At 38.0% G+C, this 18,909-nt stretch overlaps 3 protein-coding genes across 3 annotated transcripts; 1 reads left to right on the top strand and 2 right to left on the bottom strand.

Annotated features, from left to right (window-relative positions):
- Positions 1–326: 326 nt before the first annotated feature.
- On the bottom strand, positions 327–1,665 carry LOC147499317 (putative galacturonosyltransferase-like 4). Its single transcript, XM_086561144.1, has one exon. It carries the CDS (start codon positions 1,526–1,528, stop codon positions 476–478), a length of 1,053 nt encoding a protein of 350 aa, XP_086417270.1. The 5' UTR covers positions 1,529–1,665; the 3' UTR covers positions 327–475.
- Positions 1,666–2,584: 919 nt separating this feature from the next.
- Positions 2,585–8,049, top strand: RRP4 (ribosomal RNA processing 4). The gene is made up of 7 exons (XM_086561145.1): positions 2,585–2,785; positions 2,881–2,982; positions 3,094–3,139; positions 4,368–4,457; positions 6,773–6,838; positions 7,137–7,205; positions 7,424–8,049. The coding sequence occupies exons 1-7, from the start codon at positions 2,631–2,633 to the stop codon at positions 7,880–7,882; spliced, it is 987 nt and encodes a 328-aa protein (XP_086417271.1). The 5' UTR covers positions 2,585–2,630; the 3' UTR covers positions 7,883–8,049.
- A 690-nt stretch (positions 8,050–8,739) lies between these two features.
- On the bottom strand, positions 8,740–18,107 carry LOC147499315 (uncharacterized). The gene is made up of 3 exons (XM_086561146.1): positions 17,557–18,107; positions 10,083–10,106; positions 8,740–9,222 (listed from the first exon to the last, which is right to left on the bottom strand). The coding sequence occupies exons 1-3, from the start codon at positions 17,741–17,743 to the stop codon at positions 8,906–8,908; spliced, it is 528 nt and encodes a 175-aa protein (XP_086417272.1). The 5' UTR covers positions 17,744–18,107; the 3' UTR covers positions 8,740–8,905.
- Between the last annotated feature and the right edge of the window lie 802 nt (positions 18,108–18,909).

Genomic DNA, 18,909 nt, shown 5'->3' with positions numbered 1-18,909 from the left:
AAGATGAAAACTAAAACTAAAATCAAATCAAATCAAAAATGAAAAATCAAAGCACATTACAATGGAACGGTTTAATTTGAATGCTATTGTGAATTAATCTTTTGTCTAGTTAACATGGTGACCACCACCATCATTCTTCATTCTTTTGAAGAAGAACAACTGACATTTACTGTATATAGTTTTACTTTGATTGAACCTAACATCCTATATACACTTTACAGGTGTGACCAATCTCCTTCCACGCAACATGCATTCGGGGTCGTTAGGGATTGTTAGATCGTATTCCGTATCCTCTATGGACAAAACTCACACCCTCATGCGAATCGTCCCTTCAAAATGATTTGAACTTGAAATTGGTTATAAATGCCAATATAACCTTCTAGCTCTGCTTCCAATCTTGTTCTACTTCGTTCTCTGTTTCAGACTTTCAGCTCAATTGTTCCTTGGGATATATTACTTCACCTTTCTCTTTCCTTCATTCTTCTATGAACATTCTGGATGATGAACGGTAAAGGTCATATGGGGCCCATAAGTGATCGACGTTACATGGTTTCCGGGAATCTAATCTCAACCATGGCTTGCCCTTACCACTCCAGTGCAGGAGACTTATAGGACCAGGGTGCAAACTTCTACATTTCCCCTCAAGGTTGTCACCACCTAAGCCATGCTGGTTCCATCTATGATCTATTCCTTTGATGTTCCCAGCGAAAACCAGCAAGAAGGGTGGCAATGAGCCCAAATGGTATATCCTCCTCCGTTTGTGCACCCCCATCCAGTACTCAACCTTTTGAGTGTATTTTCCTTCTCTCCATTTATCCAGATCAACCACCATGACCCCTGTGTTGAAGTAGCAAGGCTCCCTTCCCTTGAATGTTCCTGCCAAACTCGAGGACCAGAATACGTTATTGAAGTAGTTGGTGAAATTTGCCTGGCAGTACTCCGGTGCAGCTACCACCTTGTCCCCCATGTCTACCCCCCAAAGCTTGGCAATGTCATCAACCATAATAATGTCAGAGTCTAAATATATGATACGATCTATGCTGCTTGGTAAGATATCTGGCAGATATATTCTAGCGTAATTCAATGGTTGGTCTAAAGCCTGTCTAATAGACCTTGATATCTTATTGCTAACTCGATTTGATTTGAAGCGATACACCTTGAAGTTGAGGTAAGGGAAGGTAGCGTTGAGGCTTGAGAATATATCAGGCTCGAAACTAGTATACAGGAAATGAAACGCTACGTTTTCAGGGCACGTAGAATGTTGTAAGATTGATAAAATAGCTGCCATAGTTCCCCTTATATAGTTCAAGTCAAGGGTCATTGTAACATGGACGATGTTGTTGGCGTTTGGTGATTCACATGAATCTCCATTACGAAACGCAGGGGCTTCACGAAAAGCAGAGCTACCAAAGGATGGTTTTTGTGGGATGTCAACAAGGCGAATGCTGGTGGTGGTGGTAATGTAATGGAGGAAGACAAAAGACAGGAGGCCAAGAAGAGAGATTGGGGATGGACTGAAGGAGGCCATCCTGTCTTGAATGAACTGAAGCCAAGCTAGGAAGGTTAAAGGAAAACAAGTACTGACATTGTAGGTTGGTCAAGAGAAGATTTAGGAGAGGTTGGAATTGGTTTGATGTAAAGGCAAGAATTGGGTGGCATTGTGAGGAAAACAAGGAAGTTCGGAGAGACTGTATACACGATTATACATATCTACATACTTTCCAATTACTTGGTTTTCAATTATTATTTTTTTCCTTGTCACTGAAAATAGAAAATTCTGGTCAACCTTGTTTAAGTTGCCAAAATTCATGGGAAGCTCCTATATGCATGGAATCTGTTTCAAATGGTTGGATTTTACAACACAAAATTTTGAGGAAAAAGAATTACATTCCGTCAATACCCATCTAGATATCCACATACAAACAACTAGGGTGCCACTTTTTTCCAAAATTTTGATTTTTCCTGAATTCCGATTTGAAATTTTTTTGGATTCGCCATCAATATTACTCGTCCTCCAATTTAAATTCGGATCAGCTTCGGATGATTTTTAAAATTCCGATTTTCCGATCTGAATCCACCAATGCATATCCAATCCGATTTTGCTAAATTATTATTTGGAATTACATACAATATATCTAAAATTCTAATGTAATTTATAGTGGATTAACTTGCATTAATCAATATATAGTATAAACAAACTAAAAACCCTAGAATTAGTATTTATTAACCCTAAAATTAGTATTTATTATACAAATTATAAAATAGATTTAATGTTAAAATATTTGAATTTATAATTTCGGATTTTTATCCGAATTATCCGATTTTTCATCCGAAAATTCCAAATTCCATCAGAAAAAAACCGATTGCCGAATTTTCTGAATTTAATCGAAATTTCCGAATTTCCGATTTTTAAAAAAATAATAGAATTCGGAAAAAAATCGGATCAGATTGGCCCGATCCGATCCTGCCAAAACACACCCCTGCAAACACCAATTCCAGAACGTTACAACTGTCTCACTTAGGCCCAGGCCCATGGCCCAGTATCCAAGACCATATATGACCTAACTTTCTTTCAGTTATTTTTTCAGATTTGAGCTGAAACCTCGAAAAAAAAAAAAAAAAAAAAAAAGATGAAAGAAGTTGAACTAGCATTAAATCAAACACAAAAAATAAGATTACAGAAAGCTTTTCAACACATTCAACACTTATCTTCCAAAACAAACTCTTCTGCTTCTGTCATTGTTACTGACACTATACCTGTTAACCTTGAAGATGGTGTTCTCAAGTAATTCCCCCGTGCAAAATTTTATCTTTTTATTCTTAATCTTGTTTTTAGTTATTAACTGTTTGGTGGTTGTTGTTTTTTTTTTTTTAAAAAAGGGGACATGGAACTAATGAGCTTGATGGAGAAGTGGTGGCAACGTTGTGTGGGGTGGTGGAGCGTGTTAATAAGCTCGTTTATGTTAAAACTTTCAGGGCTAGGTAAGTAAACCTTATTTATTTCATCATTTTTGTTTATATTATTATTACTATGGTTTTGAAAGAATGCAGTTTCATGGATGAAAAGTTGTTGGGTGTTGTACATGATTGTAGGTACAAACCGGAGACTGGGGATATAGTCGTGGGGCGCGTAGTTGAGGTACAGATAGTGGATATAGCATATTTTAGTTATATGAATGCTTTTAGTGTTTTTTTTACCCTCTAAACAGCGTAGAGCCCTGCGCCCCTGCACTTCAGTACAAAGTACAAACTGAGAAGTTATTCTAGACAATCCATGACCATAGCATAAATATTGACTTTATATTGTCTCTTTTGCAATATGAAAACAAACACTACAATTCCTCAATATATCTTCAAACCTATATCTATGCATTTTTGTTGTGCTCGGATCCACCGAGAAGCTGAGCAAGATTAGGATTTTGTAATGTATTGCATTGACCATCAATATATGTCAGTTGAGCAGTGTAAATTCTTCAAGTTTTGGATATTATAAAAATCCTTTTTTCTATATTGTTACTAGTCAGATACAATGAAAAGTGGTGTACGTATGTTGGTCTCATAGGATAATAATAGTTGTTTTTCAAATACTTGAGCCATTGTAGGAATTCCCTGATGACGAAGCAACCCATGCTACCATACATCTATGAATGAGTTCCTCCACTTCCCCTAGACCCCTACTATAGTTGCTTCCGTTGCTTGGAGATCTCTGGTTTTATATATGTTTCAATTTCTGTAAATCTGTAATACTTAGGTTTTTTATTTGCTTATAGATGTTCCCATTGACATTATGGTTGTCCCTCAAACCATCATTATTATATACACAACAGAAATTCATCTCATCGTTCCTCCCTTGTTATTGACCTTGTCAGATGAGTTCTATCAATGTTGGTCGATAGTATCAGTCTACTGCTTTTCTATTTAAGTCCAAGTTTCTATAGTGGGTGAGTGGGATGTGGCATGATTAAACCTGAACTTCCTTGATGGCACAGTTTGTCTTTAATCTTATTTCTTGCCTTCTTGGTCTGCCATGGATCGTAGTCAATTACCTTACTTTTGAAGTCTGATTGGTTATATCAATAGCAGTAGCTATGACTTTCTGCATCTTGAAGCTTAATATTATGCTTTCTTGTTGTAAAGAAAGGTGATTCAAACACCCCGAATATTCTGACTGCTTAGATGGATCTATATCTATACATTTAATGGGTATTTGACTTTCTATGTATGAAAATTTCCTTGCTTTAGCAATATATGAATTTCACTCATCTAACAATTCCAATTAATGAATAGACTAATATGACTCTGGGAGGGTCTAGATATTTGTCAAATACTTTCGGTTTGTTCTTCTCAGTCTTAATTTTTCTTTGTAGGTTGCTCCAAAGCGCTGGAGAATAGAAATAAATTTTAGCCAAGATGCAGTATTGATGCTTTCTTCGATGAATATGCCTGATGGTATCCAGGTGAGAAGTCTTCCTGTTTCTGAATTTCCCTTTCTATGTGCAGTTGAATGTTTTTTGTATAACACATGGTTCTTTATCATCTAGTTAAAGAAACTGTAATTGCTGTAGCAAAAACACTTCACTCTTAAAAAATTCGCGTCGGACACACGGACTTATGGACACTTGTGTCGGACACACAGATGCGTTGTGCATACGATTTCAAACTAGGGTTACTTCTTTACCCTAACAGACTAAGAAAATAATCTTTTAACATAGTTACAACTTCCATAATATGCCACTTTCATAGTTATCTATTTGTAAGGAGGCACTTTGTAAGGTCTTGAGTCTTAAGAATTAGTTGTGTAACTAAAGAGTAGTAACACAAATAGGTCCTACTCCAAATAGGTCCCATGTTGGACACTGACACTCTACATCAAGTATTAGCCCTTACATCTATCAATTACTTTAACAAGCTAATTAGCTTGTTAAAGTAATTGATAGATGTAAGGGCTAATACTCTACAAGTAAATATATTGGTCCCTTTATTTCAGATATTACTTGATGTAGAGTTGGCTATCAAATGTTGTTACTGTTTTCTATGTGTACTTTAGGATCTTACATATTTGCCTTTTAAAAAGAAAATCCAGAGCGTGAGTGTGTGACAAAAGTGTTTCATGGGAATAGAAACCAATGCATGGAAAGAGAATAAAAGCAGTCCCTGATATCAAATATCAGAATAGAAAAAGGGGAAAGGGCAAAAAATGAAGAAGAAGAAAGGAGCATCTATTTTTACAATAAAAGGCCCAGGTATATTTATAACATACCCGAGGAAAATAGGACCATGATTGATTGAATTGCTGGAGGCAATATTGGAAGAGGTAAAGAACGAGGACATCAGGAAAGACTAAAAGGTTATCAAAGAAATTCGAAAAGGGAGATAGAGGAGAGATGGCTGACAATTCAGGTGATGAATATGATTAGAACTGATGGTGAGTGGGAGGGCAATTATTACAGAGAAATGTACGAAAATAATAAATCTGTAAACCAAAAACTTGACATCAATATTACAAGAGTTGCAAAACCTTATGGACAACAAAATATTCTGGCAGAATATATAGCTGGATAGTTAAAGAATAGAGTTTTGTTTCGAAAGGTGATAAAAATCGCTATTAAATTAATTTTTTTGGTGGGAAAAATAATAAGGGGAAGGAGGTTTGCTGGGGGCGAAGAGGTGGTGAAAGCAATCTATTATGTAGGGAATGCTTGTACCAGGGGAAGAGACTATGGGATCGCAGTCAAAAGCAAGCAGAAGTCCAGCTGGTCTTCCTCCTCCTCATCCTCCCAATCTTCTCCTTTTCTCTTTCGTCAACAAGTTAAAGTGGCTTTCATTTACTCTTCTTTCATCATTCACTCACCACATTGAGCCAAATCAAGAAGCTTTTCTTTCTCCTTTGTCAGTGTGGTGAGTGATTGTTGAGAGAAGAGTAAACCAAAACTATTTCAACTTGTTGGCGACAGAGAAAAGGAGAGATTGGAAAGATGAGGCGGAAGACCAGCTGGACTCTGAGTGCTCGGAGGATATTTGAGAGGAGGGGATGCCCATACTTGACAGAGTTGGTCTTGTTTGGTAGCAAGGGTGGGAGGAGGGGTTGGGCAGTGGTCCTGTGGGTTATGGTGGTGCTGGCCTTGTGGAAATCAGTTGAAGTTTGGTGCCTGATTTTCTTTTCATGTCTTTTTTATTTTTAAATTATTTTCTTGATTTTTTATTATGGTTGTTCTTGTACTGGGGATAGGTTAGACAGAGACCTGGGTGTTTGGGGGCCTTGGGTGTTCTTGTATTAGGTGCTAGCTAATTGTAGGTATTGATGTAATTTTTCTTAATTGAATCAATATATTCACATCTATGGATATAAAAGAAAATATAACATAATTTTTAACTGGGTTATATTGTTGGAATCATGGCTAACTAACATTCAAACAATTTCAGCTTTGTTGGCAACTTATTAAATTATCATGTTGCAGCATTGGACCAAAGAGCTCTTGATTCTCTGAACCCCACAGATAATTGATTGAATAGTTTGTTCTCCTTAGCTTAAAAGTTGTCATTGGGTAATATAACTTTTGCCAATTGACAAATAGCTATAAGTTGCAGCATACAAATGCGTAAAATGTTACCCTGGAAAGAATGAGATAGATCTTAGCATACATTTCACTTTACTTGGTTTGGAAGTGAATAATTTGTTTAACCTTTCCACTGTAAAATATGAGATCATTTGGAATGACATTGCGATCAAAACTCCTGTTACTGTTCTCATTAAACTTCGTGTTTTTTCCAGAGACGACGAACAGCTCTTGATGAACTGAACATGCGAGGCATTTTTGAAGAGAATGATGTAATATGTGTAAGTTCATTAGCTTTATTCCTTTTCGTTCTTTGTAAGATTATTCACTGTAGCAGAGAAAAGAGTGCCGTCTTTTGCAGAATGAAAAGACAACTCAGTTGAAGTGAATTGTATGGTTGCGTTTATTGTCGGGATCATTTTGCATTAAAAATCAGGATGTCTAGATGTGGCCAGAACTGGTTGACTCCTATTTTCTATTATCTATTACGCTGGTTGAAGGGACAAATCTAGTTTTGGTGCATGTGAAATTTGTGTGTTGTTTTTTTTTTTTTCTTTCACCAATCATTTTTCTTTTCAGGCTGAAGTGCGTGGTCTTCAGCATGATGGCTGTTTACACCTTCAGGCGAGAAGTCAAAAGTATGGAAAGGTATCTTATTCAACTTGTATCCATTACAAAAGTTTTCCTACATCATCCTTGTACTTTTGCAATCAATAGAATTGGCGTGCAGAATTTGAAGAATACATCATGAAAATAAATTTTTGGACAGCAAGCCTAATATTGTAGAAATGAGAAAGTAACATAATAACTCTTAACAAGTTCTCTACTATATCAGTTTCTGATTTATGTCCCAATTGTTTACGCAGCTTGAAAGGGGTCAATTAGTCATGATTCCTCCTTACTTGGTGAAGAGGCGGAAACAACATTTCCATCACCTTGAACAGTATGGTATTGACATGATCCTTGGATGCAATGGATATATTTGGGTTGGTGAACATGTCGAAGTGAGGGACGTTATGGTAGAAGACCAAGAGACTAAATCAGACAATACAAAGAACAGCTCTGATCTAGAATTGACCAGTATTGAGGAACAAGAACGGACATACACTCCGCTAGGGACAAGGCAGATGATATGTAGATTAACAAATGCAGTTCGAGTTTTATCTAGTTTGGGCTTCAATCTGACTGTTGAATTGATCATTGATACAGTGGACTTGAGCATCTCCCTGAATCTTGATATTCATGAGATGTTGGGTACCGAGTTTTATGTTCGAACTGCAGAGAGAGAGGTTGAAAGACGAAGTTCATCAGCGAAAAAGAAATGACTGTAACCCTCTAGGCATGGTATACTTTGTAGTAGTTGTACTACTGTATTATTTTCATTTTCAAAGAGGAAATTTCTAAGAATTTCGGTGCTGAATGGAAATGGTACTGTGTATCCTAATGAAATCATCTTACTGAAATATTAATGGAACCAAGTTTTTACTTAAAAGTTGTAATGTTATTCTCTATCTTTCCAAGTTAATTGTGCGCAACTTCAACTATTTACTCAGTCTACTATTGTTAAAGAGAATGCATAACTCGTTATCGTGGTAAACCTGATTTACCTTTGTTTTCTTCTCTCAAGTCTCGATCAACCTGCTGCTCGAACCATTGAGCAGATTCCAATATTCAGGCCACTGCAAAGGGAAAAAAAAGGTTTAACAACAAATTTGAATTGTTGAGCTGGTCGTGGATATAGTTGACATGAGCATACCAATGAATTTTGATATTCATGAGATGCTGGTTGCAGTTTTATGTTCGAATTGCAGAAAGAGGGGTTGAAAGACAGTAAATCAGTTACATATGTGGTTTTGGTACAATAAAAAAAAAATTGTTATTTTTCAATTTGAAGAGGAAATTTTTGAAATTTTTTGTTACTGAACAAGATGGTTCTTGTGTATGTCCTTGTGAAACAATATTAATGAAGTAATGATTTAACGAATTGTGCTTACAATGTGTGTCTTTCAGATGCATATTGAAATTTTAGATGTATTTGTTATCTTGGGAGTGCTCCTCATTTAACAGTATGCTTGAATCATTGGTCAAAATTCGAACTGCATACCATTGTTTACATTCCTGCCATGGTCATTGGCTTGTGATTCAGTTAGTTTTCTCGAGTGTTCAGGATAATTTCCGCATCTGTAATTAAGTAACCTCTGATTACTATTTGGAGATGAAGTTCAATTTTCACAAGATATGTATCGAAGAAAAATTGTGTTGCTCATATTCTCGCTTTAAACAGATGAGTAGGCCTAACATATACACCTGGGAAGAGGGGGTTAAGTTTACGGACAACAATCTATTGTTTATAAGTAAGCTTTTCTGAGATCCTTCCATCCGTGCTCACGAGCTCGTTCTTCCCATACTGCTGAGAGCTTCCGCTCAGCTCTTAGTTCTGCTTCAGCCTTCTCTCTTGCTTCTTCACATGTTTCCATTCCCGCAGTGCATTTCTCTGCTTCCTTTTGGTAGTGAGAAGAGGTCTTTCTTGCTTCTACTATGGATGCCTTGGTGTGTTGCATGTTATCATTGGTCACAATTCTCTGTAGACTTAGCTCCTCAGTAAGCAAATCTGTAATGTCCTTTTTCAATTCTTCATTCAATTCAGGATCATGTTTGCCGCAGTCTGTACAGAAAAGGAAGAATGGGAAAACATGTGATACATATGTATTAATTCAAGTAAAACACGAAAAACATAATAGAAGCACTTCAGAGTCATTGCCCTGTCTTCATCAAGAACCTAACATACTTTCAAAGTAATCAGGTGCCTCTTCAAATTCTTTTTCAGTTTACTTAAGAATTTTCTGTCCGTTTTACATATCAAATAGGAACAACTACTATACTTGTACTTTCACCCTGCGGAAATCATGATAACCACTATAGATTGTAAAAACCTACAACAGAAAGGCTAATTTCTGTAAGAGTAGCTGACTGATAGTATGAGACTATGACAAAAATACAGAGACTGTAAGAACAACTGATGATGGTTCATGACTTCGCCTGAAGGAACAAAAAGAAAAATATAAATAAGAACAAAAAAGAGCAGGACTTTTCTTCTTTATTCATAGCAGGACTTTCTCGGAGATGCATCACGTTTAAGACGAAGGTGCAGTCTTATAACAACACTGACAAATGCCATAAGAGTAAGTGAGTAACTTAGATCATGTGTTCTGCAATTTTGTGGCTAGTGTGTGTACCTTAGTGTAAGAGAGGTTTCAGATCATGGTTTCTTTTCCTGTTATTCTCTAATAAATCTGATGTATAGCACAGATAAGGAATAGAACAGTCACAAGTTACTACGTAATTTTCTTATTTGGAAGAGCTCTGTATTTCTTTTTGACCCCAATCGCGTTACTTATGTTGCTTGATTCCTAAGAACTATTTCACTCTCATTTACTTTATTTCGTACATTTTATATCGTTTACCGTTATAGCTCTCAAATTCATTAATATGCATAGCTATCGTGAAAAAACAAACTCAACATACCTGCTAACGAGCTGTTGATCAAACCTGCAATCAGAGTGATACACATGAGTCAAATTGTGGCAAAAAAATAAGCATATTCAACAAAAAATGAAAATAAAACAAATAAGGACAATTTAGTGAGATGCTTGCAACAAGAAGATATACTCAATAACGAAACATATGAAACATCAGTAAGAACGTCTACAAAAACGACTCCCAATAAGTTGTGCCAAAATCAACAAGCCTATCCTTATGTATATATAGCTGTTAATCTATTATCTTCATTAAGAACAATGTATACCAAGAGAACCTAATACATTTCCTGAACATTTCACATTTGCAATGGCAATGCATTGATTTCTCGGGAATGTAAATAACTTCCAACCAATATACCATACCTCCATAATTTAATCTTCCAAGAACTGAGCATCATCAACTCAAGTTATAGCATTTTAAATTGTGATGCTCTTCATCAATGAAGGTGCACCTTAAGATTGGGCGAAACGTAGTAGGAAATCTTCAGACCTTCCTCTTAAGACTTAATGTGCAGAGCAAAGGGTACAATAGCACAAATATTTAACGCAGTGTTAAATCTGTTGCTAGCAGTGTATTCTTACTGAATTCGTAAGTTTAATGCCCAATCAAACCAATGGACGACCATATCCAGAAATGGCATTGGTGGATCCTACTTCGTACTTTTTTTTTTTTGCTAGGTAAGAATGAATAAATATAAATAAAAGAAGTTACATGGTGTAGGGAAGAGATCTTCCCTGATTCAAGCTCTCATGCACTCTCTGTTTCCCACCGAAGGAACAGTACAGTCACTCATTAGTATCTAAAAAACACCCCATAAGGCATTTCCCATTTCTTAACCCAGTCAGGCTTACCATTGACCACTTGAGCATTTGTATTTGTAAGTCTAGCTCCAGCTTTGGAAAGCGCATCTGCTGTAGTGTTTCCTTCCCTCCATATGTGAGTGATTTTGAAATGCTGAAGTTGTCGTAGACAATTTGTCCATCTTGGTGTTATGTCCCATGGTAGAAAGTTAGATCCAAATGCCCTGACGGCAGCCGCCGAATCCGATTCTACCCAGACTAACAGCCATCCTCGAGTGATAGACAGTTCTACTCCTTCAAGAATGGCTAGACATTCAGCCCTATAGTTGTTATCTACTCCAATGGATCTCCAATATGTGAGCTTGAACCCACCTTCATGATCTCTGAAACTTACCCCTAATCCAGCTGGACCTGGGTTGCCCAAAGCACTTCCATCAGTGTTAATCTTGACTGTGCCTGGTTCAGGAGGTAGCCAAATGCCTTGTTTGATATTAGGTGCTGGGTACGGTCTCAAAGAAACATTCCAAGCAGCACCCACAAATTTATCTCTTTCATTATTAAAGGAAAAGGCCTTTGACAATAATGCAGTAGTATAGACTTGATATCTAATCGAGGCTTTACACATGTTCATGTCCCTTGGCTTTCCTTCAAAATGGATACTATTTCTCAATTTCCACAAAGATACCAAAGTACTAGCAACTGCCGAGTGCCAAAGATGTTTCAATCTTGGACTCCAAAGTCTTGCGACTCTAATAGCTTCAGTAAAGCTATTGAAGTTCATAGAAATCTGAAATCTGCTTGTAGTCCAATGCCATAAAGCTCTGGAGAATGAACATTCCCAAAGGTTTTCCACTTCAACCTTACATAATCTGCATGAAGAAGCAAGATGAACACCCTTTTTTTGAACCATACTATCAGTTGCCGCACAATTCTGAATGAGCTTCCAAGCATTTGCCGCTAGTCTCGGGTGAATATGGGAGTTCCAGATACTCTTTGCCCAGCCAATTGGGTTGGCTTTCCTTCTTATGGAGTCGAAGGCAGATTTACAAGTGAATCTACCGTGAGTGTCCGGAGACCAGACCATATAATCTTCATGTTCAGAGGCTCCTCTATGAACATTATCAATACTCAGACCAGCTGCATCCAACATATTTTGTAAAATAGGAGGAATGGACCAATTGTTGTTAACTAGGATAGAGTTAACCTTTGCATTAAAGCCCTTCAGTTGCGGGAGAGTGAGTTCAAGAGATGTTTGAAGAGAGGTCGAGCTGAGCCAGTTATCTCTGATGAGATCAGCTTTAGCGCCATTACCAATCACCCATTGGCTCCTAGATTTTACTTCTAGGAGGGCTTCGCGAACACCAGGCCAAATTGAAGATGCTTTGTAGTATTGACAAGTATCTCCATCCCTAGAGAAGTATTTCAGCTTCATGAATGTTGCAAAATCATCCACTTCAGTTAAAATTCTCCATGCAAGTTTCATTAGCATAGAAGAGTTAATATCTCGTAATCTTCTAATGCCAAGGCCTCCTTCGTTGAGTGGTTTGCAAACTTTCTCCCAACTGATTGTTGTGGCCCTTGACCTTGACGGATCACCAGTCCATAGGAAGTTCCTCATAGTTCTCTCTGCTTCTATAATGATAGAAGATGGCCATTTGTAAATGGACATATTGTACACAGGGATACTATTAAGGACAGATTTAATAAGGATTACTCTGCCTTGAAACGACATCATAGACCCTTTCCAAAATAGTCAATTTCTTCTTGATTCTATCCAGGACTGGGGCTACCAGCGATCTAGTGACTCTCTTTTGGTCTAAGGGAACTCCCAAATACTTTTCAGGCAAGGTCCCTTCAGCAATACCAAATTCATAAATCACTTTATCCTTCCTTCTTTGAGTGAAGCCTCCCATAAAGATTTTGCTTTTTGTCTTGTTCAAAGCTTGGCCGGAGGCTAGCTGATAGACTTCAAGAAGGTTAAAAAGAAGTCGCAAACCTCGAATGTCACCATTTAAGAAGAGAATAATATCATCTGCAAATAAGAGGTGAGATGGAGCTGCAAGACCTCTAACAAAAGTAAGAGGTTTAATCTTGTTATGCTGAGTTAACGAGTGCAAGCCTCTGCTAAGAACATCTTCTGCTATAGCAAAGAGCAACGGGGACAAAGGGTCACCCTGTTTGAGACCTCTTTGCATAGGAAAAAAACCAATGGGACCACCATTAACAAGAATAGAAATTCGAGCAGATTTCATAATTGCATGAAGCCATTTTAACCAAATATGGGAGAAGCCCAACCTAGAGAGAACCTCAAAGAGAAATTCCCAACTCATAGAGTCATAAGCTTGGGAAATATCAAGTTTAATAGCCACATTACCTCCATGTCTTTTGATGTGTAACTCATTAAAAAGTTCCGAGGCAAGACCAATGGTTGATTGAGAGCATCGAGAAGGTACAAATCCCACTTGTGCTTTAGAAATGATCTTAGAAGCAATCTCATTAAGCCTAAGCTGCATGATCTTGGTGATGGCTTTCATAAGAAAATTCCCCATACAAATGGGTCTATATTGGCTGAGTTTTTTTGCACCTTTTTCTTTAGGAATGAGGGTGATAAAGTTGGCATTAAGACCCCCGAACAAAACATGAATGAAGAAGGATTGTATGGCAATACACACATCTCGCTTAACAATACTCCAAAGAGTTGTGAAAAAATGACCACCAAAGCCATCAGTCCGGGGAACTATTGGAGTCCATCTTGAATATAGCATGTTGTATTTCCATGTAGTCTGGAATTCTACACAAATTGTAGTTCTCATCCTCAGAAATCAGCTTTGGAATCAAATCCATGAGTTGAGGATCTTGATGAGTAAGGACATGTTTGAACTTGGCTTCATAGAATTGCGCAATGTGATCCTTGATTTGTGCTTGCTCAGTCATTGTAACACCCTCTTCATCTTGAAGTTCAGTGATAAAGGATGCCCCTTGTCTAATCTTGTACAGATTGTGAAAGTATCCAGAGTTTCTGTCACCCTCAACATCATTTTTTATCCTACTTTTCTGCTTCCACAAAGTAGCTCTATTGTTTCTTGCCTCATCGACCAGCCATTCTTTATGTACTACTTGAGAAATCATGTCTTCATCTTCATTATCCACATTTGCTTCAGCAAAAATCTGAGCACTCAAAAGTTCATGTTGAGCCTTTCGAATACTCACGTCCAGATGACCGAAAATCTCAATGTTCCATGTCTTTAGAACACCCTTCAGGCCTTTGTAGCTTCTTAATAACTTCGTAGAAGTGGTGGAGCAACCATTTCTTGAGACCAGCTTTCTCTAACTATCTCCATAAAAGTAGGGTGAGAGATCCATGCCTTTTTGAAATCTGAATGGAATATTGTGAGGTTTAGGGACGGAGCATGTAGCCCGAGCAAGGGAGAATGATCGGACCTTTGCTTAGCACATGCTTTGTATCTCCAACCAGCAAATTTAAGATTCCATAGATCATTATAAAAAATTCTGTCCAATTTCGCTAAAACTCTACTTGTACCCCTCCTGTTGTTGCACCAAGTAAAAGTTAATCCTTCACAGTTGCTCTCAATCGGGTTACAAGAGTTGACAAAATTCGGAATTCTCATAGAAGTTCTATTCGGAAGAAGACCTCCTTTCTTTTCCTCATATCTTAGAACTGCATTGAAGTCCCCAAAGAATGAGCCACGGGGGCTATGCCATTGAAAAGCTTTAACTTCGTCCCCACGTAATTCTTCTCTGAACCAAAGAACAATTTGCATGTACAAAGGAGATAAAGCAGTTCTCAATAGAAACAGTAATATGTTGATCAGAAGTATAAAGCAAAGAAACATTAACTCCTTTTTTACACAAGATCCATAAGTTACTAGTTCTACTCATTCTATCATTGTGTATAATAGGATTCTCATAATAATCTATACCACAGCCTAGCTAAGTAACCCTGTTGAGGTGAGATCATCGGTTCAAAGAATACACAAGAAATCACGGGCCATGAGTCCCGTGAGGTCTCTCAATCTATCAATAGCATTAAGTTTTCTAAGCCCTCTCTAACATTCCAATATATTATCTTCATTTAGATGTTGAGGGGGTAGAGTGCACCTGATTTTGACATCTAGTCCGGAGGGAGGACCCGAGGATTCTTATGCCCCTTTGACTTTTGCTTCTTCTTTCCTATGGAATTCTCTCCGTGTTAGGATTCATAGTAAGGCCCTTCCAAGCAAAATTGAAGAAACTCCCCGAGATTGTGAACTCTCATTGTCCTCCTCGACCATAGCAATAGCCTCAAAGTTGTTTCTAACGCCCGATTGGAGCAAACAGGTATTATGATCATGTTTGTCCCATTGTGGGAACAATCGGTACTCAACTGCTTTTATCGTTATGGACACCAAAGATCACCATCCGGTTCAACCCCGAACTCTTGTACATGCAAGAGGCCTGTTGGCTCGAGTGTACATTCCCTTGTACTTGGCTAATTTCCCCGACTTGAGAGGCCTCGGAGGCCCTTGCGGAACAATTTCAAGTATACCTTCGGGAGATATCTCACATGCACCTTGTTCACTTCCATGCCCTATGGCTTCAACCACATCAATACAGGGAAGGATCTCAACACTTGTTTCAACAACCAATTCCTTACTAGGCAAAAACTTGTTCTGCCCATCCATTACTTGTTCAGTTAGTATAGCTTCTGCAACCACCATGCTAGTACCACCTTCAGTTTCAATTTGAATGGCATTTTCCTCGGATTCACCTTGCTTGTCAGCTTGATTTTCACTAGGAACTACCTTGAAGTTTTCTGCATTTTCAGTTGAAATACCCAGAGCAACCCCATTTTCTTTACTACCAGAAGAACTTGCACCATTTGTGTTTTTCCTTCTCCACCTCTTCCTCTGGTTCTTACTCATGATAGACAAATCGACATCTACTACCACATTGGACGTTAATGCTTCCTTATCAACATTCTGAACCACAGGTGATTTCTCTTTATGAGCGTTTGCTGCCTTATCTCTCTCCAAATCACTCTTCAGGAATTTACATCGAGCCACCGAATGCCCAACCCCTTTGCAATGGTTGCAAAATTCAGGAGTTTTCCCCAGTTTAACAGTTTGCCAGAAGCCTACTCCATGCTTTTTAGATTCTACCCATATTTTGTCAGGAACCGGCTTTGACAGATCCAAATCAACATATACACTGGCATAGTAGCCTAGCTCTCGTTTAGCAGTAGTTTCATCTACATGGATTGGCCTGCCAATAGCCTTTCCAAGAGCCAACAAGTTTCTCACTTCCCAGTACTCCAGACTAAGACCTGGAAATCTAACCCACACTGCAGCATGGGATTGAGTTTCCTTCTCTGTGGAGAAGTTCGGCGTCCATTTAACTAACCTCAAGATTTGTTTGTCAAAGATCCAGGAGCCTTGATCCCAAATCTTTTGAAAATCTTCAGCTTTGTCAAACCTGAACATGACATGCCCTCTTCCCAGTGGTGTTACTTGAACAAAACCAACTGGTTTCCAATGAAGGCGAACCAAAGTTCTTATACGATCCAAATCAACTTTGTTCATATCTAATCTGCCAACAAGGGACTGAGAACAAAACTTTATCCCTTTATCAACTTCCTCTTCAATAAGTGAAATAGTAGGAAACTCACCTTGTCTTCCTGGAATCGGCAGCAAAGAAGTGTCTATATTCCTTCCATATTTTGGTTTTAGCACCGCTGCATAGGATTTGGAAGGTCTCACATCAGTTACCACCTCCTTTTCTGGAACAGTGACCGTCAGCGATTGAGTTTGTGGTACCTCGAGGTTCAAGAAACCCCATGGACAAAAAGGCGTGGCTTTCTCCATAAGGACTTGTTTAAAGGAATGGATCTCCGGCAGAGGAGCCCCGGAGGCCTCAGTCAACGGCTAAAAGAGCCAGTCAACCCATTTAAAATGGAAAGTTTTCCCTCCAGAAACAGGGAAGGGGGAAAGCTTATCCACGAATATAGCTAAAAACGGAAATAACAAGGCTAAAGACTGAAATGTCCCTCACTCAAGCTAAAATGGATTGCGTCCTCTTCAATGACAGAGATATTGGGAAATCCTCACTAACCACCACAGCCAGCATTCTAACCATAAATCAAACTAAAGTCCAAGACTCTTAGTTATGGTTTTATGGTTGCGCTGTTCTGTTCCTTACGGCTTTGACATGCACAGAGGACTTACCATGAACACTACAATAATCTAAACACAAGCTGGTTGAAACTCGAAAATGCTTTGGTCTTGCGAAGGGAAACTATTAAACCAAAGTTGAGCATGTCAATGGTTCGAAAGACAATTCATTATCCTGTAGATCCTGTGAGTGCCATTAGAACACTCAGAAAGACCTCTAATGCCATTAGGCATGAAGCTATTCAACCTATAGCTTCAGAGGGAATTGTGACTCCTTTTTTCCTTAAATTATATAAGATGATAGAATCAACAAGCAACAAGCAACCAAATTTTATGATTTACAGTCCTAGACTCAAAAACTTTATTAATAACAGGATGTAGCCATAGTTACAAAATAGAGTAGCCATTATTACACATTATTTCATCATAGGCTAAACGAGCATCGTTTCCATTTACAGGTAGCTCTTTAAGGCATTGAAAATAGAATCTTACCTGAAGAGAGAATGGTGTCAGAAGAGCAGTCACATACGCACGGGGGACAGAATGCAATTTTCCCTGTCAAGTGCCAGTGTAGTACAGGTCCCAAAATGTAACCAACCAAAAGTACACTGGCTAAAAACAGTACCAATCTAAAAACCCCAGGACTGAAAAAACCTTGGTTATGTCCTGGATGAGCCATTCTGACAAAAACCAATCAATGCACACTATGTAAAATCAACAAAACACAATATCCCCGGCTTCTTTTATGGAAAAATGAACAGAAAACAGGTCACTAGACATGGTCAAGGATCAATTCAAAGAAAACCCATTTGAAGATCTGGGTAAAAAAAACTGAAATCTAACTTCGAAACAAAAATGGGCCGGGTGAGCTATTTTTTTTAAAAAAAAAATTGAGTCAAGGAAACAATTGTTAAAGGTTTTGTTTAACAAATAAAATCTATGTTTTAAGGTCATAGGATCCTCAAAACTGTCAATTTTTGTGAGTTGTTAAGAGAAAGATTCGGCCTTATTAGAGTATAACTTTAAATCAATAAAGAAGCTTTCCAAGATTTATGTGTTTGTTACTTTGTTTACGTAAGTTTGAGATCCTCTACTCTAGGGAGTGTTTTGACAACTGGCTTGGTCTACTTTTGGTAACACGTCGCAGACAATTAGGCACAAGACGCACAACGCACACTGGGTCACTGGCACTATCATCCAACAATCAGAAACCAAAATCTTTCGATTTCTGATTAATGAAGCTTTAATCTATTAAAGCAATCAACCATGCCCATGGCGCCGTCACCTAGCCAAAAGGCTATCATCACCATGACCATGGAGCATAATAGATTTTTGGAATTTTGCTTGTCAACAGCCTGCTTACAGGAATGCACATAGGAAGTTATGGTGCACGAAGGTTACATTAGAACTGTTACTTGAAGTCTCTATAATTATTCTTAATATCTTTAGAATTAGCCAATGAGGATGCCACAGTGAGAGTGCTTCTGACTTTGATGGTATAGATCGAATATCAAAATAAGTGTTTTCCATACAGTGAACAGTCGAATGGTGGATCCTTAACAATTCCTAAGTACAAAATACCAGTATCGGTAATTGGTGGACATACTGTCTCCTAAAATCTCAACATTTGTAGTCACACTTTGACTGCGTCCCAAAGTGAGAAAGTTATGCCAAAAGAATTTCAACACACGACATATTGGTGCCCATACCCGAGAATTTGCTCAATATCACGATATTTGCAACATTTTGATTTTTGAGCTTTGATGTCGGATGCTAATATCTTCATGAGATCTGATATCTTCATGTTGAACTCCTTCCTACCAATGTATATAATGTGACAGAGCT

This window comes from Coptis chinensis, chromosome 5, assembly GCF_015680905.1.
Source record: "Coptis chinensis isolate HL-2020 chromosome 5, ASM1568090v1, whole genome shotgun sequence".
NCBI classification, from domain to species: Eukaryota; Viridiplantae; Streptophyta; class Magnoliopsida; order Ranunculales; family Ranunculaceae; genus Coptis; species Coptis chinensis.
This window is presented reverse-complemented; position numbering and strand designations above follow the sequence as displayed.